General features: G+C 40.3%; 1 protein-coding gene across 3 annotated transcripts in view; it reads right to left on the minus strand.

Annotated features, from left to right (window-relative positions):
- Positions 1-15,607: 15,607 nt before the first annotated feature.
- Positions 15,608-27,619, minus strand: part of LOC129557459 (fatty acid desaturase 2-like protein FADS2B) — a 61,370-nt gene continuing 49,358 nt past the window's right edge. For all 3 annotated transcript variants that reach the window (XM_088837804.1, XM_055427982.2, XM_055427983.2), the window contains 7 exons: positions 26,929-26,989; positions 24,236-24,312; positions 23,979-24,076; positions 22,259-22,355; positions 18,826-18,905; positions 17,472-17,597; positions 15,608-16,092 (listed from right to left, as the gene is read on the minus strand). In XM_088837804.1, the coding sequence (XP_088693930.1) occupies positions 16,032-16,092; positions 17,472-17,597; positions 18,826-18,905; positions 22,259-22,355; positions 23,979-24,076; positions 24,236-24,312; positions 26,929-26,989 (600 nt within the window). In that variant the 3' untranslated portion in view covers positions 15,608-16,031. The remainder of the gene's footprint in view (positions 16,093-17,471; positions 17,598-18,825; positions 18,906-22,258; positions 22,356-23,978; positions 24,077-24,235; positions 24,313-26,928; positions 26,990-27,619) is intronic.

The following is a 27,619-nucleotide window of genomic DNA, read 5'->3' on the forward strand; positions in this document are numbered from 1 at the left end:
CTCGCAGCGTCTCAGCCACACTGGGTTTGCCCCCGCTCACAGCACGTATGCTGTCCCAGTCTACACTGCACAGGCTCTAGGTTGCTCTTCCGGGAACTGTCCGAGGCCGGCGCCGGGTTGTATGCACTTCCCAGGTCTGAGCGGCTCAAGTTCAGGTTCTCAGGTACTCCACAAAGGCGCAGACTTGGTTGGGCCTGCCTTTTTTACCTTCCCTGGTCCGAGCAGTTCAGGGGACCAGGTGTTTGGCGAGCGCTGTCTCTGCGACTTATCGCCTCCCCAGTCCCCGCCACTCAGTTTTCTGGGTGTACAACCGGTGCACCTTCTCAGGGGTATATCGACCGGCCCGAGCCCAAGAAGTCCTGATTAGCAACAAGCCTGTCTGCAGTTTGTATCAGATGCCTTTCTTGGGCCGCGGTTGCCCGCTCCAGCTCTGGCTGTGCTCCCTGCCTGTCTCGGTGGGGGATGGGGGATGGGCCGACTGCAGCCAGCTCGCTCTGCTCAGTCCTTTATTCTGTGAGCGGGACTGGCCAAGTCTTAGGTTAGAGCTTTCCGCCTTTTCGTGGGGAAGCTATCCCGCAGTCTGCTTTGCTCTCCCCAGTTCTCTCAAATTGTTCTCGTGGCATTCAAGCCCAGTCCTGTCTCTAAGCAGTTCAGCCGGCTCCTCCCTGCCCAGCCCCCGCTTGCTAATGGCGTATGCAGGCATCTGCGCTGCTTCTCCACTGGGAGTTACCGTTTGGCGGGTAGTCTGTGGGTTTTAAAAAAATCTTAAAAAAAAAAGAGGGTTATGTGGCCCTCAGATCTTCCAAGGCTCGCCACAGATTCGCCAGTGAGTGTTTCCTGGTGTTTGGAAACTTCTCTCTTTTTAAAGCCTCCCTTCCCAGGACGGAGCTCCTTCCTTACTTCTTTTGTCTCGCTTTTTATCTTTTATGTTTTTTCCTACCTCCTTTCAAAGACAATGGGCTGCTTTTCTGGGTGCCTGACGTCCTCTGCCAGCATTCAGTAGTTGTTTTGTGGACTTTACTCCACGTTCAAATGTTCTTTTGATGAATTTGGGGAGGAGAGAGTGGTCTCGCCGTCCTATTCCTCCGCCATCTTGTTCCTCCTCCAATTTTTAACTTTTAATTAAGCATTGCTAATGGAGTATCTGATAATAACTAGGAAATAATTCTGTAATTGAGCTTTGCACTCACCACATACAAATCACTCCTCATCGCTAATGTGCTCCAAATTCAGCTTCATTTTCCACATACCTTGATGTAGAGCAAAGTATTTCATTATTCAGTTCAGTTCAGTTGCTCAATCGTGCCCAACTCTTTGCAACCCCGTGAATCGCAGCACACCAGGCCTCCCTGTCCATCACCAACATCCAGAGTTCACCCAAACTCATGTCCACCGAGTTGGTGATGCCATCCAGACATCTCATTCTCTGTTGTCCCCTTCTCCTCCTGCCCCCAATCCCTTCCAGCATCAGAGTCTTTTCCAGGGAGTCAACTCTCTGCATGAGGTGGCCAAAGTATTGGAGTTTCAGCTTTAGCATCAGTCCTTCCACTGAACACCCAGGACTGATCTCCTTTAGGATGGACTGGTTGGATCTCCTTGCAGTCCAAGGGACTCTCAAGAGTACTCTCCAGCACCACAGTTCAAAAGCATCAATTCTTCAGCGATCAGCTTTCTTCACAGTCCAACTCCCACATCCATACATGACCACGGGAAAAACCACAGCCTTGACTAGACGGACCTTTGTTGGAAAAATAATATCTCTGCTTTTTAATATGCTATCAGGTTGATCATAACTTTCCTTCCAAGAAGTAAGCCTCTTTTAATTTCATGGCTGCAATCACCATCTTAAGTGATTTGGAGCCCAGAAAAATAAAGTCTGACATTGTTTCCACTGTTTCCCCATCTATTTCCCATGAAGCGGTGTGACCAGATGCCATGATCTTAGTTTTCTGAATGTTGAGCTTTAAGCCAACTTTTTCACTCGCCTCTTTCATTTTCATCAAGAGGCTCTTTAGTTCCTCTTCACTTTCTGCCATAAAGGTGGTGTCATCTACATATCTGAGGCTACTGATATTTCTCCTGGCAATCTTGATTCCAGCTTGTGCTTCTTCCAGCCCAGCGTTCCTCATGATGTACTCTGCATATAAGCTAAATAAGCAGGGTGACAATATACAGCCTCGACGTACTTCTTTTCCTATTTGGAACCAGTCTGTTATTCCATGTCCATTTCTAACTGTTGCTTCCTGACCTGCATATAATTATTACTAGTGACTTTCTAAAAAATAATGTGCTCACTTCTTGAACCAGTAGACAGTATGGTTATCATGTTCCAACACTTCAAGATATTATAACACAAGGGTAATTAAAAGATCATTGCTAACTTCAAAAATCATATAGTCTAATGGCAAGACAAGTGATTAAGAAATATAAATGTGAAAAGGACACTTTATTAAATAAATGAGTTGTCACAACTAGCTTTCCATTGGAAGCTAATAAAACTGTTTACAGATCTAACATCTTACACAATAATAAAAGTTGATAAAGGGTTCAATAGAAAGTAAAACAAGATTTATTTCATATTTTCTTTACAGTTAATAAAGGAAGCTACTATCTCCATTCTAGGGGTAGGAGAACCTTCTTTAACCAATCACTGAAATCCCAAATATAAACCTTTGACAATTTCAAAATTTTTTAAAGATTTAGTAAAAGATACAAGAACATAAATAGATAAAATTAGTTTGTGTAAATAATTTATATTATTGAGGCTATCCACATAGTTAATATCTATAATAGAAAAAACTCTAATAAAATAATAAAGTATAAACAATTATAGAAGGATATATCTAAATGACCAACAAACATAGGATGTTGAAACTCATGTATGAACAGAAATATATGAATTGCAGTAACATCTTGCTTACTACAGTATTACCTCAGGATCTTGAAAGCCACTCAGTGAAATTCTACAGATGCTGCATCATCTACATTTTAACAAGCAATGCTTACAGAACATTTAAATCGAACCTACAAAGAGCTTTAGAAATATTGGTCCATTAAAATATCCTCAGATAGATACATTTGAAATTAGTTTCTAGGTACATGATGTTAGAAGAGATAAATTTATTCTGGATCTTTAAAATGCAACAATATTGGAAAGGTAATTACAGGATTGAATCCGTCTTCACAGATCTTAGTAAACACAAAGGAGCCCTAGCTTGGTTGAGCATGAGAATAAGATGGGAGAACTTTTAAAAGACTAAACTGTCACATCCCCAATGTATTCTTTCAAAATGTAGAGCCCAGCTCAGAATCTTATGTATGAATACACTTCCTGGGTTACCTACATGAGGAGAAAGCCACTCAGTAGATGTTCTGTGCTCTGGGATCTTCTCCCCTGTCCTTCCTACACTGACACCAGATCTGGGAACACAGATAGCAAAATACGGGCAGCATTACTGGTCCTTGCACTAGTTCATCAATGGATCTTGCACTAGTTCCACGTGACCAGCTCTTTCCGTGCCTGCAGGAAACCTAATTCACCTCAGTCATTCAGAAAAGTACTCCTTTTCAAATTTTCAACACTTTCAAAATGAATATGAATGTCCTGATACCCAAATAAATTTGAATCTTGATTGTGAACAGAGACTAAGCAATATTCATTGCTGGCAGAATTTGTCCTATTAAAAACCAAATGTTAAATCAACATTTTGAGTGGAGAGAAAGCTTTAAATTATATATGAATTTTCCAAATAAGAAAATTATTGCTTGTGTTTTATACCAATAAAAGTAAAATAGCCTTTAAAACATTTTAATCTCAATCAATTATACTACACTGTCTTCATACAGTATTGCTGAACTTTCGGTTTCCTGAAAGATGGAGAATAATTTCATCTATAAGGAAATGGCAACCCACTCCAATACTCTTGCCTGGAAAATCCCATGGACTGAGAAGCCTGGTAGGCTACAGTCCATGGAGTTGCAAAGAGTCGGACACGACTGAGCAACTTCACTTCATATAATTAATTATGTTTTTGAGTCCATCATTTTAATACATGAAGAAGCCCACTATGTGGTACAGACTAATACTCTTTGAGGTAAGGGCAAATGTCCACAAACACTTATCTCCCTTTGAACTATAGCCCACGTTTTTGAGGCATTTAATTGGGACATCTCCAAGACTGATTCTTATCTAATTAAATTCATTTGGACCTCAATCAGAATTTTGATGATAGACTCTTTATCTCCAGAGATTTCACCAGAATAATCACCATGTAGAAATGGGCTTCCAGAACCATGTTCTCTGGGGGGGATAAGCATAAAATAACAACTCGAATTCAAACCACTAAAAGGAAAAAGTTCAGTCTGAGCAGAAAAGAAATATGTAAAGCCTTTCCTGTTTAAATTATGGCCTTCAAAATAGGCAAATCTGTTAAGTTCAAGCTTTGTCTTTGTACATGACATCTGACCACATTTTCAGAAATGATGCATGCTAATCTCAGAAGTCATTTAAAACTTGTTTCTAGTGCATACAATTTGTCACACAGTTTCAGACATGCAATTTGACAGAATCTGTGTTTGTGTAAGGGTGGAGAATTATAAAACACTTGTGGGACTACTCTATTCATCTCAAAGTGCTACTCATGGAGCATTCACCAAGTAAACAGTGCGCTTGGCCACAAAAGAAGTTGCAATACATTTCAAAGGACTTAAATCATATAGAACATATAGATAAATTAAATATGCAATTCAACTAGAAAATGATTTTTTAAAAAACATTTCCTAGCTATTTACAAATTAAACAATGCATCTATGAACATTTCAAAAAATTAACTTTCAATAGAAATATGATCACTCATACATATAATATATATTAAATATATCTATGAAATGTATATATAATATATTATAATATATGTAAATTAATTGTATACACAGAATCACTAATTATTAGAGAAATACAAGTCAAAACTACAATGAGGTATCACCTCACACCGGTCAGAATGACTATTATCAAAAAATCCACAAACAAAAATTGCTGGAGAGGGTGTGTAGAAAAGGGAACCCTCTTGCATTGTTGTTGGGAATGTAAATTGATACAGTCACATGGAGAACAGTATGAAGTTTCCCTAAAGTATTAAAAATAAAACTACCCAGCAATCCCACCACTGGGCATAAACCCTGAGAAGACCATAATTCAAAAAGGCGTATGTACTTCAATGTTCATTGCAACAACATTTACAATAGCAAGAGATAGACACAAGCTAAATGTCTGTTGACAGATGAATGATAAAGATGATCTGGTACATATATACAATGGAATATTTCTTGGCCATAAATAGGAACAAAATTGGGCCATTTTCAGAGATGTGGATGGACCTAGAGTCTGTCATACAAAGTGAAGTAAGTCAGAAAGAAAAAATGAAATACTGTATATTAACTCACATACATGGATTCTAGGAAAATGGCACAGATGAACCCATCTGCAGGGCCGGAGTACAGATGAAGATGTAGAGAGTGGACATATGGACGCAAGGGCAGAATGTGGATGGGGGATGAATTAGGACTGAGAACCATACACCACCATGTGTAAATTACATTGCTAATGGGAACCTGCTGTGAACACAGGGAACTCAGCTCAGTGCTCTGTGATGATGCAAAGGGGTGAGAAGGAGATCCAAGGGAGAGTTTGAATATAATGATTCATTTCATTGTACCGCAGAGACTAACACAACATTGTAAAGTAACTATACCCCAACTAAAAAAATTTAAAGTGATTCTTAAAACATAAAAAAAAAAAAAAATTAATCGGATATAGCTTAAGGAATGGTAAGATAGTTGTTTATATCCTTAAATGCAAGTATTAGAGAACAAGTAATGTTAAAAATAAATTAAACTTTGATATAGGAAACTATTGATAGAAAAGAAAAAGCAAAATAAGCATAGAGAATGTTGTAGAATGGAAATAGAGAATAGAAGATAGAAAATCAATGAAATAAGTGCTAATTGGAAAATAAGTAAAATACATGAATCCATGAATTAATTCTTTGAAAGTTTGATAAAATTGAAAAGTTCCTAGCCAAAAAAAAATAAAGAAGGAAAACAAGCGATCAGAATTAAGAATGAAAAGTTCATCATCACTGCAGATTCCATAGATCTTAAAAAGATAATAAGTGAATATGATCAATGAACTTATGACAATATACTAGCCAACTAAAGAAAATGGGTCACCACCACAACTTTCTAAAAGCACTAGGAAAAATAATGAGAAACTAGAATAATCTAATATTCCAGAAAATTACTTCTTTAGAATGCTTCCTTTCCCAAACAAAATTGAATTCTCACATAGCTTTACTAATAAATTCAATATGACTATTAATCAAGAAATACTACCAATCCTACAGAAATACTTATAGACATGGGAGTAAATTATTAAACTTCCCAAGTCATTTTATGCACCAGATTAACTCTTATACCAGAATGAAGCAAGCACATTACAAGGAAAGCAACCAGATCAAATCTCACAGTAACACAGTCAGAAAACTCTGAACATAACATTATTTGGATTCCTTTGGATGCTTTATTCATTTATTTTTCCTCTTGCTGTTGTTGTTTATGAGGCAGGTCTGGAGAGGTGCTTAGGCCAGAGCTAATTATGTCATATACTACTGATGTACAACCTCCCTGGTAATCAACCCACAGCACTGACCCCATGAATTATGAGGATTTCCAGCTGGTGAGAATAAGCACTATTCCTGGTTCAGTGTGAGTACCACTTTCACTGTCTAATCCATAGGGGTAAATCTTTAGCCAGCCTGAGGTAGTCTTCTCAAATGCATGAATAGTTGAGGGGAATCTTCTCCAGATATCCAGCATTCCCCCTCTATGTATCTCTGAATCTCTCTCTCTGCCCCTCTGATCTATAGGTCTATCATCTGTGACATTCTACCATCAGAATTCTAGATGCCTTGGTCTCCTTAGACCCTCAACTTCATTTCCTATGCTGTTTGCGGATGGTTTAGAGTAGCTAAAAGTGTTTAGTATGCTCATTCCACCTATGAAAATTAGTTATACTGAACAGATAGTAAAATTATCCTCAAACGCCATCTTTTTCTGAACTGTTTTGGCGATGGAGAAGATGGTATTAGGGGTTTTAACCTTGATTTTTAATGTCAAAATTTCTTCTATCAAGAAGTATATATACTCATATACTTATTATATCAAGAAATATATATTCAATATATGTGTACTGAGAATAAATTCTCTACCATTTTCAAATGTTCCCTTCTTGCTTTAAAAATTGTATTGAAATGTCTATACAGATGTGCAGTTAATACAATTTTTATTTTTGTTTTTCTCATTTAACATATTGTAAAATTCTTCACCATCTATATTATTGACTAGTATTTTAGTTATAGAATATTATGTTATTAAGTTGTAGTGGTCTGATTTACATAAACATCTTATTATTGAGCATTTCATCAGTGATATTGGCCTGTAGTTCTCTTTATTTTTGTGGCATCTTTGTCAGGTTTTGGTATTGGGGTGACAGTGGCCTCATAGAATGAGTTTGGAAGTTTACCTTCCTCTGCAATTTTCTGGAAGAGTTTGAGTAGGATAGGTGTTAGCTCTTCTCTAAATTTTTGGTAGAATTCAGCTGTGAAGCTGTCTGGACCTGGGCTTTTGTTTGCTGGAAGATTTCTGATTACAGGTTCAATTTCCGTGGTTGTGATGGGTCAGTTAAGGTTGTCTATTTCTTCCTGGTTTAGTTTTGGAAAGTTGTAATTTTCTAAGAATTTGTCCATTTCTTCCAAGTTGTTCATTTTATTGGCGTATATTTGCTGATAGTAGTGTCTTATGATCATTTGTATTTCTGTGTTGTCTGTTGTGATCGCTCCATTTTCATTTCTAGAAAGTGAAAGAAAAGTGAAAGTGAAGTCGTTCAGTCGTGTCCAACTCTTTGCGACCCTGTGGACTGTGGCCCACCAGACTCCTCCGTCCATGGGATTCTCCAGGCAAGAAAACTGTAGAGGGTTGCCATTTCCTTCTCCAGGGGATCTTCCTGACCCAGGGATCGAACCTAGATCTCCCACATTGAGGGGAAGACGCTTTAACCTCTGAGCCACCAGGGAAGCCCTAATTTTATTGAGTTGGTTTTTCTCCCTTTGTTTCTTAATGAGTCTGGCTAATGGTTTGTCAATTTTATTTACCCTCTCGAAGAACCAGCTTTGGGTTTTGTTGATTTTTTCATATGGTTTCTTTTACTTCTTTTGCATTTATTTCTGCCCTAATTTTTAAGATTTCTTTCCTTCTACTAACCCTGGGGTTCTTCATTTCTTCCTTTTCTAGTTGCTTTAGGTGTAGAGTTAGGTTATTTAGTTGACTTTTTTCTTGTTTCTTGAGGTATGCCTGTATTGCTATGAACCTTCCCCTTAGCACTGCTTTTACAGTGTCCCACAGGTTTTGCGTTTTTCATTTACATCCTTTCTAAGCATATTTTGATTTCTTTTTTTATTTCTTCTATGATTTTGGTTATTGAGCAGCTTGTTGTTCAGCCTCCATATGTTGGAATTTTTAATAGTTTTTCTCCTGTAATTGCTCTCTAGCCTTACTGCATTGTGGTCAGAAAAGATGCTTGGAATGATTTCAATTCTCTTGAATTTACCAAGGCTAGATTTATGGCCCAGGATGTGATCTATCCTGGAGAAGGTTCCATGTGCGCTTGAGAAGAAGGTGAAATTCATTGTTTTGGGGTGAAATGTCCTATAGATATCAATTAGGTCTAACTGGTCTATTGGATAATTTAACACTTGTGTTTCCTTGTTAATTTTCTGTTTAGGTGATACATCATTAGGTGTGAGTGGGGTATTAAAGTCTCCCACTTTTTTTACTGTTAATTTCCCCTTTCATACTTGTTAGCATTTGTCTTACATATTGTGGTGCTACTATGTTGGGTGTATATATATTTATAATTGTTATATCTTCTTCTTGGATTGATCCTTTGATCATTATATAGTGTCCTTCTTTGTCTCTTTTCATAGCCTTTGTCTTAAAGTTTATATGAGTATTGTTACTCCTGCTTTCTTTTGGTCTCTATTTGTGTGGAATATATTTTTCCAGCCCTTCACTTTCAATCTGTGTGTGTCCTTCGTTTTGAGGTGGGTCTCTTGTTGCCAAAATATATAAGGGTCTTTTTTTGTATCCATTCAGCCAGCCTTTGTCTTTTGGTTGTGGCATTCAACCCACTTACATTTAAGGTAGTTATTGATAAATATGATCCCGTTGCCACTCATTTATTGTTTTGGGTTTGAGTTTATACACTCTTTCTCTGTTTTCTGTCTAGAGCAGGTCCTTTAGCATTTGTTGGAGAGCTGGTTTGGTGATGCTGAATTCTCTCAGATTTTGCTTGTCTGTAAAGCTTTTGATTTCTCCTTCATATTTAAATGAGATCCTTGCTGGGTACAGTAATCTGGGCTGTTGGTTATTTTCTTTCAACACTTTAAGTATGCCCTGCCATTCACTCCTGGCCCGAACAGTTTCTATTGAAAGATCAGCTGTTATCCTTATGGGAATCCCCTTGTGTGTTATTTGTTGCTTTTCCCTTGCTGATTTTAATATTTGTTCTTTGTGTTTCATCTTCGTTAATTTGATTAATATGTGTCTTGGGGTACTTCTTCTTGGGTTTATCCTGTTTGGGACTCTCTTGGATTCTTGGACTTGGGTGATTATTTCCTTCCCCATTTTAGGGAAATTTTCAACTATTATCTCCTCAAGTATTTTCTCATCGTCTTTCTTCTTGTCTTCTTCTTCTGGGGCTCCTATGATTCAGACGTTGGGGCGTTTAACATTATCCCAGAGATCTCTGAGATTGTCCTCATTTCTTTTAATTTCTTTTCCTTTTTTCCTCTCTGTTTCATTTATTTCTACCATTCTATCTTCTAAGTCACTTATTCTATCTTCTGCCCCCATTATTCTACTGTTGGTTCCCTCCAGAGTGTTTTTGATCTCATCTGTTGCATTACTCATTGTATATTGACTCTTTTTAATTTCTTCTATATACTTGTTAAACCTTTCTTGCATCTTCTCAATCCTTGTCTCCAGGTTATTTATCGGTAACTCCAATTTATTTTCAAGATTTTGGATCATTTTCACTATCATTATTCGGAATTCTTTATCAGGTAGGTTCCCTATCTCTTCCTCTTTTGTTTGGGTTGATGGGCATTTATCCTGTTCCTTAATTTGCTGGGTATTTCTCTGACTCTTTGTCTTACTTATATTGCTGTGTTTGGGGTGGCCTTTCCATCTTCTGACAGTTTGTGTAGTTCTGCCTATTGTGGAGTTTCCTCACTGTGGGTGAGGTCGGATGGGTGACTTGTCAAGGTTCCCTGTTTAGGGAAGCGTGTGTCGGTGTTCTGGTGGGTGGAGCTGGATTTCTTCTCTCTGGAGTGCAATGAAGTGTCCAGTAATGAGTTATGAGATGTCAATGGGTTTAGAGTGACTTTGGGCAGCCTGTATATTGAAGCTCAGAGCTATGTTCCTGTGTTGCTGGAGAATTTGCATGGTATGTGTTGCTCTGGAACTTGTTGGCCCTTGGGTGGTGCTTGGTTTCAGTGTAGGTATGGAAGCGTTTGATGAGCTCCTATTAATAAAATTTCCCTGGAATCAGGAGTTCTCTGGTGTTCTCGGAATTTGGACTTAAGCCTCCTGCCTCTGGTTTCAGGCTTATTCTTACAGTAGTCTCAAGGCTTCTCCATCTGTCACTTCCAAGGTGGTTCCCTCTGTTTTAGCTTCTTCTGTTTGCTGGTCTCTTCAGTGTCTAATTTCCGCCCTGACACTAGAGGGTGGTGGTGGACACTTTTTAAGGCTCACTTTTCAGTTGTGTTGTGGGGAGGGTGGAATGCTGCAGACAAATATCACTGATGGCTGTGGGGAGTGATCGCAGTGTCTTGGCCACACTGGGATTGCCCCCGCTCACAGCGTGTGTGCTGTCCCAGTCTACACTGCACAAGCTCTAGGTTGCTCTGCTGGGAACTGTCTGAGGCCAGCGCTGGGTTGCATGCACATCCCAGATCTAAGCCGCTCAGGTTCACATATGCAGGTACTCCACAAAGGCGCAGACTCGGTTGGGCCTGCGTTTTGTGCCCTTCCCCGGTCTGAACAGCTTAGGTGACCAGGTGTTTGGCGAGTGTGGTCACTGCGACGTATCACCTCCCTGGTCCCTGCTGCTCGGTTTTTTGGGTGTTCAACCAGCGAAACTTCTCAGGCAGATGTCGACCAACCAGAAACCCAAGAAGTCTTGGTTAGCAATGAAGCCTGTTTGCAGTTTGGTATCGGATAACTCACTAGGGCCACAATTGTCCCCTTCTGGCTCTGGCTGGCCTCCCCTGCCTGTCTCTGGTGGGGGATGGGTGATGGGCGGGTCAACAGCTGCCTATCTCTGCTCAGTCCTTTGTTATGTGAGCTGGTCTGGCGGAGTCTTAGGTTAGGGCTTTTCACCTTGTCACGGGGTAGCTATCCCACAGTCTGCTTTGCTATCTCCAGTTAGGTCTCTCAGATTGCCCTCATGGCATGCAGGCCCGGTCCTCACTCTAAGTGATGCAGCCTGCACCTCCCTGCCCAGCCCCCGCTTGCTAGTGGCAGATGCGTGCATCTGCGCTGCTTCCCCGCTGGGAGTTACCATTGGGCCCGTAATCTGTGGGTTTTACTTATTTCTTTCATTTTCCTCCTGGTTATGTTGCCCTCTGAGGTTCCAAGGCTCGCCACAGACTCGCCAGTGAGAGTGTTTCCTGTTGTTTGGAAACCTCTGTTTTTAAAGCCTCCCTTCCCGGGACAGAGCTCCGTCCCTACCTCTTTTGCCTCTCTTTTTATCTTTTATATTTTCTCCTACCTCCATTTGAAGACAATGGGCTGCTTTTCTGGGTGCCTGATGTCCTCTGCCAGCATTCAGAAGTTGTTTTGTGCAATTTACTCAGTGTTCAAATTTTCTTTTGATGAATTTGTGAGGGAGTAGTGGTCTTTCTGTCCTATTCCTCTGCCATCTTGATGACATCCCCTAGAGTTTATGTTTAATCTATACTTTCTGTGTCCTTCAGGTGGATGATTAGCAAGGAAATAGTCAAGAAAATCCTTTACAGTATATTGTTTAAGCAACAAGTGATATGCTTGGTATGATTTCCAGTAGAGAGTTGTGCACTCACATGGTTAATTGGAAGTTGCGAAAACTAGAGCCCATGTCTCACTATTCCTCTGGCTTAAAATCTGGCTACTGGTTCCAGGGGCTTGAGTAAAGTCAGAAGTGTAAAGTGACTCCCAGGTGTTACCTGTTGAAACAGGAGAAATCATTGTCTCACTTGTGACTCATAATTCTCTTATCTAAGGAAATGTGTCCTTGGCATCATTAAGATGGTTCAGTGTTTTTCTGTCTTGTTAATCTATTTGACCTTGTGGTTGCTCTTGCTTTTGATGGTCCAGGATGGGAGGAACCCTCATTACATTAATAACAATAACCAGAATGTGAATGAGTGTTCCTGGCTTATGAAAGTATTCTATTTGCCTTACTTTATTCGGTTGTCCCAACAATGCTGTTTCAAATAGGCCAAGTAATATTGTGCAACCACCTATTTTACAGATCGAGGCAATGTGTGAAAGACATAGCCAATTTCACGGTATGGTATTGAGGAGCTGAAATTAGGGCTGAGGTTCCTGACTTCTAATCTAATCAGTCACCTTTATCTAATGCCCAACTGGAAATGTAGGCAATTTTTCACTACCTGATTTTATCAAAAGGAGGGAGACTTTTTCAAGGAAAAAGAGTATCAGAGAAAAACCACAGGGAAAATGAACTTTTCCCAGGTTGAATTCATGCTGTTATCACAAAAACCCGAATCGATTTCTTCATTCTGTTCTTCCATGTTTTTTTGCAGTGTCTGTCCCTTCTGAAAGGTTAAATCTCTGCTTGATTCCCTCCCAGTGAATTTCTCTGAGGTAGATAATACTCTTTTAGGATTAGGGAGTAGAGACTAGCCAACAGGCATCCTTACTATGTTGCTGCTTGCCTGTCATATGTTCCTTGTATTCTCTCCTCCCCAGGTGGCTGTTCTTAGTGAGGTGGAACGATAACTACTTTAATGCTTATTCCATCAGCTCCTGGGAAACTATTAGAATTCAAATGCGTCCACTGCTCATGACTTGTAATGCCACTAAATTCCCGTTTACTTTTGGTTTCTTGAATGTTAATGAGTGTTGACTATGGAGTCAGACATCCCTGCCTCTGAGACTATACTCAAATTACCTGTGCCATCAGGCAAGTTGCTTGGCCTCCCTTAAGTCTCATGTTTTTATCTATAAAATGAGATTAATTATAAAACTTGCCCTTTGGAGCTGTTGTTAGTACTAAATGGAATAATACTTATGAAGGGGGCAACTCAGTACTTACTGCTTAGTAGATGCTCATAACTATTGCAAAGAATTTTAATAATTCAGAGTTATAATATAGAAATGCTCCTCATAAATTTAATAAAATTCATCTTATTCTCTAATTAGAAGGAATTGCATATACACTATTTTGCCAACAAAGGTCCATATAGTCAAAGCTATGGTTTTTCCAGTAGTCATGTACAAATGTGAGATTTGGACCATTAAGAAGACTGAGCACCAAAGAATTGATGCTTTTCAATTGTGATGGAGAAGATTCTCAAGAGTCCCTTGGATAGCATAGAGATTAAACCAGTCAATCCTGAAAGAAATCAACCCTGAATATACATTGGAAGGACTGATACTGAAGCTGAAATTTCAGTATTTGGTCACCTATTTTGAAGAGCTGACTCATTGGAAAAGACTCTGATGCTGAGAAAGACTGAGGGCAGGAGGAGAAGCGGGGTGAGGGGGTAGGGGGAGGCGGTGGGGGGCAGAGGATGCTATGGTTAGATGACATCCCTGATTCAATGAACATGAGTTCATTATGACAGCGAAGGACAGGGAAGCCTGGTGTGTTGCAGTTCACTGGGTCACAAAGAGAGTTGAATACAGCTTAGTGACTGAACAACAGCAACATTTACATACAGCTTTTTCTTCACGCCTCCTCCCTCCCTCTCTCCCTTCCTTCCTCTTACAGAGTGAAACAAAGGCACATCGTGAGAGCTGTGAGTTAAGTTTTGTTGGGGCAAAATGAGGACTATAGCCTGGAAGACAGCATTTCTGATAGCTCTGAGAAACTGCTCCAAAGAGGAACTGCTGCCTGTCTTACAGTTTTGTTTTTTTCTCGGAAAAAAAACTCAGTATCTGGTTATGGGATAAGATAAGTGTCATATATGATTTTAGTGAAGGGAGCACCTGCAGTCATGCACACATTTTGGCAGAGGTTTGCTGCTATTCATGAGCAAATTTGTCATCAATGATTTTAGTGCTTTTCTGGATATGAAGAGATGTAATAATTGAGTTCATAAAATCTTTGAAAATATCTAACTATCTGAAGACCTGTCCTGCCGGTTTTTCCAAGAGCACAAAGTGCTTCATTTCCACTCTCCACTCTAAATTCCTTTCAGAGAATATTGAATGTTAGCAGGTGCACCAACACTTGATTTATTCCTTGTAGAGGTAGCTATCAAGTGCCAATTTGTAGTTGACGCTTCCTTCTTTCCCTCCTTCCTTTCTCCCTTCCAGCTCCCTCTCTCCCTCTCTTCCTTCCTTCTGCACATTTTCATTGAGTGTCTCTATCATGCTAGGCAGTCTCTACTCTGATGGGTATTGCACGTTACAGTGGAAGACTAGTTAAGGAATCACAGAAATGGATGTAAAATTATACCTCTAGTAATTTCTACAGAGTATATCACAAGGAGGCCTTGAACTAATGGGGAAGCTTCCCTGAAATCTTTACCAAGCAAAGGGCTCACTGCTTGAAGCACGTGGAAACCAATACTATGGCAACACCTTTTGAGAAGAGTTTTATTTTGAGGCCAACTAGCAAGGAGATGCAGGAAGGGTTCCAATCTGTGTCTTTGATCTGGCGTTCGGTTAAACATGTGTTGGTGGAAGATGTATTAGTTGGCAGAAATGTTGGTGGAGTAGGTCTCAATTAGTGGGCTTTGAAACTTGTCCATTTATGATAAAATATGGTTCAGGCTTCAACAGGGGATCTTCTAGGATCCTTTGGTTCCCTGGAGGTGGTATGGGGACTTAGTTTTGGGATGTTATTTGAGGTCAAAAATTCTTCCCTTGTGCCCACTTTGACTTCCTGGGACTGGGAGGGAGTGGTACAAGGTGGATCAGGTTTCCTGGAGGAGGGCCAATGCTGGTAATCTGTTGCCAATCACCAGGTTGCAGATTGCAACTGTATTCCAAAAGCAATGGGAATCCATTGAAGAATTTCATGTAGGAATGTAACATAACTTCATGAGTCATTTAGTTTAAATGGAAATCTGCCCAACTAAGCCATCTTTATTTATGTGGGCCAGTGAGCAGAAGGCAGACATGATCCACAGGATTGATCATCTGAATTTTAACACTGTGCTCAGTGATCTGGGAAGTTGTGAAAGTAATAGGCCTTGGGTGTCCTCCTCTGGGAAGCTTATTGAACAAACTGTTAAAAAAACAAAACTTCAGTTGAGTAAACTTGAAGACTTAATTGGCTTTATTCAATGTCTTCTGAATCAACCCCAGTTAGTAAGCAGAAGGGAGTTCTGAGGGGTTGTGCAAGTGGAAGGTTTTTAAAGGAAGAAAGGAGAGGAAAGGAAACCATTAGAAAAGTATATTTAGGGCAGACACCATTTTTGTGGGGAGGGAGGGATTACACGGGTTTTATCATGCAGATATATATATATTCTTTCTCTGGGCCAGGGACAGGAAAAGAGAGTAAAATGCAACAGATTGCCACATTGCCTACCCAAATATTCCAGATATGTTGATTAAGATTACATTTCTGGGGAAGGCTGTAACTGCAATTATGTCAGGTATTGTAGAGGTTTGGTATCATGGATTTTATCACAAGTGACACTTTTGGGGCCTGTGGTTTTCTCTTTAGCACCTGAACATCTGCATTATATTTCTGGATGCATGCAGTAAGCCTCCTTCCAGAGGGTTCCGGACTTCTTCAAGGCCCTGCAAGAGGAGCAGACAAAATCATGAGTAGGAGAGACTCAGGTCAAAGTATGTTCTACTTCATGGAACATTTGCTCTATTTACTTCATACTTTATAACATTGTCATTTTCAGCTATATCTGAAAGACCTCTTTCTACCTTGCCTGGTGGAGGGAGTCAAATACACTGAATTTCATTTTAGAAGGTGAGCTCACATTTTCTATACTGAGGAGATTGAGATTTTCTTTTGTTTTATGCTTTTCTGTACTCCAAAGCATCACTTTCCTTTTCTCCAGTATTAAAAGAAAAAGCTCTGCTGAATCTCTATAAGATAAACCATATAACTTTAAACCAACTCATACTGTATCCACCTACCTCTTCTACTTTATAAAGTGAAATATTTTTCTAGGCTTTGGTGAAACAGCAGTGAATAAGAGTGATGAGAGTCTTGTCCACCTGGAGTTCTTGGTCTGCATTTGGAGACACATATTACCCAATATGCTATTTAATGATTGTGATAAAGGTCAGACAGGAAGAGAACCAAGCATGTGACAGGTTTAGTCTTGGGGGCAAGGGAGGACTGAGATGAAGAAAAGACCATTCAGGTGAGCTTTGGAGAGTGAATGGAAATTGAGAAGGTGACAGGAGGGCTGTGGCAAGTTGGAAGATTATTCTGGTAGAAGAAAAGGTGACCAAGGATGTGTCATGCAAGGGGCAGGGAGTTATGTAGAAACTGTAGGGAGGTCAGATATCTGGAGAGCAGGAGAGGAGGAGGGCAGTGGCAGAAAGTGAAGATGGGTCACTGTTCAGGGATCCAGGTCTAGCCTTGCTGGCTTATTTATTCATGAGATACTGTTTTTCTTTTTCCTAATCTTAAAATTAAAAAAAAAAAATAATCATCCAAGGTTTTGGTTGTTAATTTGATGCGCACAGGATTCTCTAGGGAACTATGAATGCTCCAGGATGAGTATGGATTCTCATTTCCCATAGAAAGAGTCACCCCTGCCTGTCCCATCAGACCTTGCAAGCATCTTAGTTTGCAACCCTGGACCAGATGATTTGAGAGTCCCTCCCACCGGTTAAGTTCTAAAGCATGTCAAGGCTCTGTGGGTGATACAAAGACAAATAATACAGAATCCTGGTTTATAAGAAGCTTGAAATTTAGTAGGGCATCAAGGTATTTTCACTAAGAAGTACCTAGAAGGCAGAAGGTAAACGGTAGGAATTACTATTAACATTTCTGTGTTAAGTGTTGTTCCTTATAGACCCTCATGTCCATGGTGGGCACATGAATGTTTCTTAATAAATAGTTATTGGCTGAATGATTCATAAAGCAGTGAAGAGTCTGGGGACCAGCAGTGAAGGGAAATGAGAGCTTTGGGTTGAGGGACTGTTATTACCTGAGAATATCTCCAAACGCCTTCAACATGGGCTTATTCACATACTGCAGTCCATGCTTGGCACACAGTGACTTCACCAGAGGTGCCACCTTGTGATAATTATGGCGTGGCATTGTGGGAAATAGACTAGGGAAACAGAGAACGTAGATATAAAACTTCTCAGACCTAAGGAGAAACCCAAAGTTTCCATTCCCCTTTTACAAAATAAAATGATATCAGCCACACAGACCCAACCTTGACCTTGCACAATACTTTTGTTCTGGGAAGTTAAGAAAGTTGCTGGCAGACTCATCTTATCCCTTATCCCTCTACAAGCCTTGTGGGTGGCAGATGTTGAGGAAGAACTAAGATATGTTTTAGCTCCATCAACTGTTTATTTTTGGCCTGATCCAATGAAAGTATACCTTTTGGAATTTTATACCATTTAGAACTACCCAGAGAACTGGAGATACTGAATTGCCCACCCTACCCCTACTAATCTCTGTTTTAGTCTCTGTCTTTCTAACTTCTTTAGCAAGAATAGATGAATGTATATTAAGTCATGGTAAATAGCTACTATTTTCAGGAAAGGAATAAGAAGTGAGGAGAGATGGATTTTTAATTCCAAGTTTTCATTAGTCAGATGACCATCTTGGATGTAAATCTCCCCTTTAATAAAACTATGAGCAATAATATTTTTGTTTGTTTTGCTGAAATTTTCAAGCCTTAACATGAGAAATACAGTGAAAAAAAACTCCTTGAACAAATAATGGTCTTGTTCCTTCTTTGACTATCATAGACTCACATGGTTTAGACAAAGAGAATGTGGAAAACCTCTGCCCTGATACTCTGGAGAAATTGACTCTCAATGTTTTAACTTGCATCAAGGCGTGAACTACCCACTTCCTCTCTGTAACTGACCCATTGGTAAAGTATTTCCAGATACCATTTAGAAATTACAGCAGGGACTCCATTATTTATCTTGTAAACTTGGCTGTAAAGAGAGATAAGTAAATATTTGAATTATAGCAAAGCTACATTTGAACACAAGTTGGTTACCCAAGTGTCCTGGTTTTTCTTAGGTTTTGCCAACAAAGCAAATACGAAGAAATCAATTCCTAAGCCCATAGGAATCTGGAAACTGAGTCACTGATAATTTCCCACGATTTCACTCCATTTACTCGCAATTGTGACATTTCATTTCTTTATTCCTTTCTTTATCATTGTTGTTAATTGAAAAATAGCATCCTTTAGGGAGTCCTGGTTCATTGTTTCCCCTTAAGATCGGGAGTCTAGTGCTCCACTCTGGACTATATGGAGGGCAGGTATTAGTGACAGCCCTTGCCCTTTATTGTGAACTATTTCTCTTACTCACTGGTGCTCAATTTGGAGGTTCAGGTGCCCAGTGAACCAGTCATTGAAAAGGGACTGTTCAACATTACAAGTGGCCAAGACCTGCAAAGAAAAACTTACATTAGATGTAAATGAACCCATGTCATACAAGATATTTAGTTACTCTTTTATTTATCCACCATTCAACAAGTGCTGATTGAGTATGCAGTTTGTGTAACAAACTATGAGGGATAAAAATTAGTCCCAGGTCTCAGGGGCCTTACAGTTATAAAGGAAATAAGGCATTTTGCTAAGAAGAAAAGACAAGGCAATAGATATGAAGAAGTAAATAGGATTTGAGAGGACTAAGTCCCTATCAGCTATCAAAATCAGAAGAGTAAGGTGTCATGGACAGGGAGGCCTGGCGTGCTGTGATTCATGGGGTTGCGGAGAGTCGGACACGACTGAGCGACTGAACTGAACTGAACTGAACTGAAGGTGTCATGAGTAAGGACTTTGGCAGATGGAAGTGGGATTGTAGGACTGATAGAAATTATAGGAGTTTGAATATCATTACCACAGAATAGACTTAAAGGACTTCTAAATGGGGAATAAAGCATGCAAGTGCTCTAATCAAGGGTTTTGTGCATAGAAATACATTTATTAATAAGTAGCTTCCTTTTTAATCTAGTGTATTTTACTCTATACAAAGACAGACTGAGAAGAAGTTCATAGGATTCTCCAGATTACTTAGAATGCTTATGAACGTGACTTTATTCAGTGTCTTTCAAAGAATTAATTCTTGTTACGGTTGTTGCCATTTTGAATGTTATTTTTGCAGTTGTTCTAAGGGTTCCTCAAAGTGTACTTTAGAGCACCTCAGGGTTCCCCAGGACACTTTCAGGGGATCTTCACGGTCAAAATGATTCCCATAATACTTCTAAGACAGAATTTGCCTTTTTCATTCTCATTCATGCATGCTTATTTAAACATGGGATGATGTCATCAATCTGATGTTAAGCTTTCTTGGATTTATCTTGTTATTTTAAAATTAATAAATATTTGTAAAGTTTCAATTTCAAATACAGTAAGTATCAGTGGTATCAGTTCAGTTCAGTTCAGTTCAGTCGCTCAGTCATGTCCGACTCTTAGCGACCCCATGAACCACAGCACGCCAGGCCTCCCTGTCCATCACCAACTCCTGGAGTTCACTCAAACTCATGTCCATCGAGTCGAGATGCCATCCAGCCATCTCATCCTCTGTCGTCCCCGTCTCCTCCTGCCCCCAATCGCTCCCAGCATCAGAGTCTTTTCCAGTGAGTCAACTCTTCACATGAGGTGGCCAAAGTATTGGAGTTTCAGCTTTAGCATCAGTCCTTCCAATGAACACCCAGGATTGATCTCCTTTAGAATGGACTGGTTGGATCTCCTTGCAGCCCAAGGGACTCTCAAGAGTCTTCTCCAGCACCACAGTTCAAAAGCATCAATTCTTCGGCGATCAGCTTTCTTCACAGTCCAACTCTCACATCCATACATGACCACTGGAAAAACCATAGCCTTGACTAGACGGACCTTGGTTGGCAAAGTAATGTCTCTGCCTTTTAATGTACTATTAAGGTTAGTCATAACTTTCCTTCCAAGGAGTAAGTGTCTTTTAATTTCATGGCTTCAATCAGCATCTGAAGTGATTTTGGAGCCCAGAAAAATAAAGGCTGACACAGTTTCCACTGTTTTCCCATCTATTTCCCATGAAGTGATGGGACCAGATGCCATGATCTTTGTTTTCTGAATGTTGAGCTTCAAGCCAACCTTTTCACTCTCCTCTTTCACTTTCATCAAGAGGCCTTTGAGTTCCTCTTCACTTTCTGCCATAAAGGTGGTGTCATCTGCATATCTGAGGTTATTGATATTTCTCCCAGCAATCTTGATTCCAGCTTGTGCTTCTTCCAGCCCAGCGTTCCTCATGATGTACTCTGCATATAAGTTAAATAAGCAGGGTGGCAATATACAACCTTGACGTACTCCTTTTCCTATTTGGAACCAGTCTGTTGTTCCATGTCCAGTTCTAACTGTTGCTTCCTGACCTGCATACAGATTTCTCAAGAGGCAGGTCAGGTGGTCTGGGATTCCCATCTCCTTCAGAATGTTCCACAGTTTATTGTGATCCACACAGTCAAAGGCCTTGGCATAGTCAATGAAGCAGAAATAGATGTTTTTCTTGAACTCTCTTGCTTTCTCCATGATCCAGTGGATGTTGGCAATTGGATCTCTGGTGCCTCTGCCTTTTCTAAAACTTGCTTGAACATCTGGAAGTTCACGATTCACATATTGCTGAAGCCTAACCTCCACAAACAAAAGCTCTTTGATGTTCTCAATAAGTTTTAAGTGTGGTTTCTTGACCAAAACGATTGAGTACCACTACTTTGTGGAATGTCCACTGAATTTGGAAATGAACATGGAGAAGGAAGCAGTATGATGACCAGATTCTCCAGTTGATCATGGCACAGCCAGTGTCAGGCTTAGGAGGCAGTGGTGTTCTGCATGGTTCACAAATCTTTTAATATTTAGCAGCATTCTTACCAAGAATGCTGTCTCCTCTCAACTATCTATACAAAGAAATGAGGGGGATTCCAGTGTTCGTCCTTCTGTTATTCTAGGAGTGTGAGATTCGTTGAAAGACTATCATGTTGAGGGAGGTTTAGTAAACCTTACCTGTAAAGTGCCACACAGTAAATGTTTTAATTCTGCATCAGTTCAGTTCAGTTCATTTCAGTCGCTCAGTCGTGTCTGACTCTCCGTGACCCCATGAATCACAGCACGCCAGGCCTCCCTGTCCATCACCAACTCCCGGAGTTCACTCAAACTCATGTCCACAGAGTCGGTGATGCCATCCAGCCATCTCATTCTCTGTCGTCCCCTTCTCCTCCCGCCCCCAACCTTTCCTGCTGTTTTAGAATGAAAGCTATCATAGAGAATATGTAATGTATGAGTGTGGCTGTGTTCCAATAAAACTATACAAAAACACAGACTGGGCTAAATTGACCCTTGGACTGTAGTTTATTAAGCCTTGGTTAAGAACAAAGGTTCTGAAATCAAACTGCCGAGGTTTAGAATATGCTTCTAGGGAACACCCACGTGGTCCACTGGTTAAGACTGTGTGCTTAAAACAGGTTTGATCCCTGATGGGAGAACTAAGATCCTGCATGCCACACAGTGTGGCCAAATAAATGAATGAAACCTGCTTCTACCACTTATTACCTGTGCGATCTTACACAAGTTAGGCAACTTCTTCATACATCAATTTTATCATTGCTAAAGTGGGAATACTCCAAGCACGTAGCTACATACCATATAGCCCCATTCAAAATGGTTGACAGTGCCTGGCCGCTAGCAAGCCTCCAATAAACATTATTTGAAGTAAGCAGATGGTAATCAGGATGCTTTGATGGATGCTTTCCCAAGAACAGCATTATTACCTGAGTGCTGAACCAGTCCTGGTTCTCCTCTTTGCTCATCTTCATTGGTATGTGGCTCATCTGGGTAACATATGCAATCCAGGGACTTTCAAGAAACCTTTAAGAGGATAAAAGGAAGATATGATCACTCCTTGGGGAGTGTCAGTTCTAGTCACTGAGCTTGCATAACCACTGGCAGATCTGGCTGAGCATTAGAGGAAATGGCATTGACTCAAAGGTTCCAATCATGTGGTTATTTGTTTTTCATCTTTGCAGACCTTTCATATCTAAAGATGAATACACTAGGTAGTCAGTCACACTACCTGTCTTGCAGCCTAATGTACCAGAGCAGTGTCCCCAGTATTTTCTGTAGGCATTGGTGCAAGGTTCAGAAGATACCTAGATAACTTAAGGTCAGGCTTCCCTGGTGGTTCAGTGGTAAAGATTCCATCTGCCAATGCAGGAGATGCGGGTTTGATTCCTGGGTAGGGAAGATCCCCTGGACTAAGAATTGGCAACCAACTCCAAGATTCTTGCCTGTGAAACCCCCAGAGCAGAGGAGCCTGGCAGGCTACAGTCCATGGGGTTGCAAAAGAATCAGACATGAGTTAGCGACTAAAGCAACAACAACTTATAGATATATGCAATGTGCTTAGTAGCTGGACTCTTGTCATCAGATAGAACTGTGTACAAGTTCTGATTTGGCACTGCCACTGGCCCTTATTTGCTCTAGAGTAAGTGATTTAATTTCTCTGAGCTTTAGCTCTCTTACCAAAAAAATGAAATTGATACTATCTACATTGCCTGGTTGTGCATTTTTTATTACATCAAATAAGATAACGCATGTAAAGTGAGTGAAGTTGCTAATCATGTCTGACTCTTTGTGACCTCATGGACCAGCTCTTCCATCCATGGAATTTTCCAAGCGAGAATACTGGACTGGGTTGTCATTTCCTTCTCCAGGGGATCTTCCCGACCCAGGGATTGAACCCGGGTCTCCCACAATGCAGGCAGGTGCTTTACTGTCTGAGCCACCAGGGAAGCCCACAATGTAAAGCCTTTAGCAAATTGCCTGAGGCATAGCAGCTACCATTATTGTTATAAATAGTAATGCAAATGAATGAGGAATGAATAAATTGGGAAGTTGAAGAGGGTTTTTCGGTTTAAAGTCATTTTGATTTGGGGGAAATCTCTAGTCATAAAATAACTTTTAAAAAAACTGGCCTCCTATTATCTTTGGTAAGAATTATTATGTCCAGCTGGCTTACAGTTTGAAAGACTTGGTGATCAGGCAGAATACAGTTGACCTTTGAGATACATGCAGGTCTACTTAAATGTGGATATTTTTAATTAAACACATACAATACTACAAGATTAGTGGTTGCCTGAATCCACAGTTATGGAACCACATATATGGATAGATGAGCTTGAATATCTTTGGATTTTGGTAACTGAGGTGGATCCAGGGACTAATCCCCCTCAGATGCTGAGAGACTACTATACTGCAACTGGGAATTAATAACGTGGGAAAAAATGACAAGATTGGGCAAATTCAGTTTCCAAGGAACTCATTCAACTATTTCAGATATTTTACCCCACATTTTCTTGGGAATGTCTCACCTACAAGAACGAGGTCTGGTGTCATAATCTGCTAATCATTGCTAATCATAAATAGATCAGATAAGAAAGGTAAGATTACCATCCAGGTAATAAGAGTAGGAGAATATTATTGTTTTCTTACTTGACTGAGTATATGAGCACCATGGTTCCAAAGATTCCATAGAAAGGGCCAAATGTGATGAAATAGCGGATATAAAAGCTGCTGACCCAGGCGATCTCCTGCAGAAAGAAGTGCTTGAAAGTTAATCTAGCGGAAATAAAACTGGCTAAATCTTATACCCTGGTACTCAAGGAAGCTACATCTGAAAAGGACCAAGCACTTACATTTCCCTTTTCTACCAGCCTGATCTAGCTCTAGGAAGGAATCGAGTTACTCACCTCCCAGTCCCTTCCGTTGTACATCAATAGAATGGCTTTCAGGGTGAAATATACCGGCACGAAAAGGGGGGCCCCAACTGAAAAGAAACCAAGAAGATGGTGAATAAATGAACAGATATGATTCCTGTGGAAGCTAGTGGGAGTTGATCTCGTTAACATGCTACACCTGGAATACTGCCCCTGAGAAGGAATGCAAGGTGGAGATCCACAGCCACATCCTGGATACTGCTGGGCTTTTAGAGTCTCTGAGGCTGAACCAGGACTTTGGTTCACGCTCCCTAAAGGAGACTAGGGAAGCTTTGAAGATCTAAGTCATTCCTGATGAAGGCATCCTGGAAGGGCTTCTACTGTGATCTTTCAAGTTTTCTCAAGGTTCCTGGAATCCTTCAATCCTCATGATCCTTTGTGTTGGGCCCTGTCACAATATGTCAAGGTGGCAGATATAGAATAGGTATACTGAGTCTGGCCAGATAGTTATTTACCTGCTTCTCCCCCAGGACCAATGAAGTTGCCTGGAGCATGCAGAAGTCATATGGAGACCCTTCAGATTTTGACACTCTCTTCTTAATCAAACTTTAAGTCAGATGCTCTGGAGCCCCCTTCCTGACTAGGCTTCAAAGTTGACCTGTAAACTTTTGAAGTCTGAAAACTGTCAGCACAAATGATTTTTCCACATGACACGCTAAGAGACTCGCATAAATGCTAGAAATAGTTTCTAAGAACAGTTCAAGGCCATGCTCCTGGGATGACTCCAGTCCCTTAAAATTCTTGCTTGAGAAAGTTCAAGACTGTCCAAAGAACTTACTGCTTGTTCAGTAGGCTTCTGATCTCCTTTTCCTTCGATCGTTTGTTAGAAAACTTACAATTATAAAATTCTTACTCTGTCCCTCTAAGATGGATGTTCCCTGACCCAGAAGTGTCTTTCTTAAGGACTTGGGAGTTATCCCTTTGGAGTACAATCTTTGAGGATTGGGCTCTGCTCTGCAGCCTCTGGGAAGGTAGGAGTTTGACTTTGATAAAGACCAGTTAGAAGACACACATGACTTAACCACAGGACCAGGTTCCCCTCCCTTTATCCTCTTTCCCTAATTTCCTTTAGCATGTTTCAGTGTTTTAAAAGTCTCCCACCTTTCACTTCTGGAGAGTTGAGCTTAGTTTATACTTAAGTACCTTTCCCTGCTACAGGAATCTGAATGAAAGCTGTCTCACCACCTTTATGAAATGTCAACCCTTATCTCTCTTTGACAGGTTGAGTGTGACTCATTTGTACCTCTCATACTAAGTTGAAGACATTTGAAAGAAAATGACAAAATGAAACAGCTCCTGAGGACGATGTGGTTTGTAAGCTGGGCATTCTGCAGTAAAGCTGCAATATTCATCCATTCCTCATAAACTACGGCTGTATTGTTTTACTACACACAGGAAGAGAGTTCAGACAAGAGACTCCAACAGTTTTTTCTTATGTGATTACACATCAGTCTGGACTGGAAGAGTTACCTTTCAAACTGGGATACCAATGTCCTCCACACCCTTTTTGGTCATGAAAGAGAATAACTGCATTACGATAAGTCCTCAGAATTCTAGCACTGGAAGAGGCTGCAGTGGTGGTTGAGCCTCGTACCTCAGAAAATGGACTCACAGGCCATCTTAGTCAGGCATGAGACAGATGACCACTGGTGGCCAATGTTTGGGCAAGCCAAATCATCTGCAACAGTTTCTCAATCTTATCACTGTTGGCATTTTAGGGTCAGATAATTCTTTATTGTTCAGGGCTGTTCTGTGTACTATAAGACATTTCATAACATCCCTGGCTTCTGCCCCATGGGTGTCAGTACCATACCTCCCCCTTTGTTATGATCATCAAAAAAATATATGGTGTCAAACGTCCCACTAGGGGCAACAATGCTCTTAGGTAGAACCAATGATCTACAGGAAATGTTTGGAATCTTCCCTAATTTGGGTTTATTTTGAAAATGAGTAAGCATGTTTTAGATGAGCATATTTTGGGGTCCTAAACTTTTCTTTGTGAGCTATCATGAGTTTGGCTTGGTTAAGAGCAAAACATTTTTGCTTCTAATATTTTTACTGGTATTAGCATTATTTAGCTACCCTATTTTCTCTCAAGCCTAGAACATATCCAGACCTATCTTATTATATGTGTGTGTGGGTGTGGGTGTGTATCTGTCCACTAAAATACCTTCTACAGCTGTGTGTAAGCTGTCAGAACAGTCAACTTTCTTCCACACAGAAGCTCTACAGGTGACTTTTATTCATGAGACTCTGCTTTTTCTGGTACTGCTGTCAGTGCTTGAGCATTCTTTTCCTATTTTTCCTCCTTATCCATATACCACTATCCTTTTCTTCTTGATAAGTTTTGTATTTGGTTTATCCAGGACGAGAGTCACAGATACCAGACCCCTTGATTGGCATCCTGCCTCCCATCCTTCTTAGAACATCTCCTTCCCTGTACAGTAGCCAGAGTGATGAGATGCCCATTAAGAATGCCTAATTGCTCTTCTATTTTCCTTTTCAGATTTTCACCAAAGTGTGAAATAAAACATGCTGCTTTTTTGAGGCAAAACAAGACATGAGATCGTGTTTCTGTGGGAGGATTTCAGTCATGCCTTCTGTCTTGACAACAGTTTGCTTCAAGGAAATGGGATTATAAGGATTGTGGCTCCCTGGTGACTCACCCGTGCAGAAGTACAGATGCTGTTTCTCGTAGTCGACGTATTTGATTTTTTTCTTGCCATACTGAATGAAGAGAGAATAAAACTAAAGTAAGAGCAATATAGACTTCTGTTATTATACTCAAGGGTGTGTGTGTGTGTGTGTGTGTGTGTGTGTGTGTGTGTGTGTGTAGAATCTCTATAGAAAGAGCCATCTGGTCAGAGTTCATTTACGGTCAAACTGAAGGCACTGAAAAACCAGAACTGAAGGGGGAGGGAATATTGTGGTATCTTTTTCTTTATTTAAATGCCGGAAACTCTTGAAGGGATGGTTTATTCCATTTCACTTCAGGGATTATGATTGTTTTTCATTCTTCCCATGGGAGCCATTTTGAAATTTTTGTCCTGGTGTAGAATGGAATTGTGATTGAGGAGAAATATTTCTGATCAGCTTTCAAGGTCTTCTTCAACCTATGTGCTTAGAATTCTGCTTGAATCTCAGTCTGCTTATATCCATTCCTCCATTTAACAGATATTTGTTGAATGGTTATGTTATAAAACCCATAGTTATAACCTCTAGTATCTACTTCATCTTCCCTCCTTTATTTCCATTGTGGATCTCATGCTGTGATTTACTCATGTTAAGGCATGACAATATATAATCTTACCACTGGGAATTTGAGTCATTTTCTAGGGGTCTTCTTAGTTAATTTAG

This window comes from Moschus berezovskii, chromosome 7 (genome assembly GCF_049115385.1).
Source record: "Moschus berezovskii isolate FMDL1 chromosome 7, NW_MosBer_1.0, whole genome shotgun sequence".
NCBI lineage: Eukaryota > Metazoa > Chordata > Mammalia > Artiodactyla > Moschidae > Moschus > Moschus berezovskii.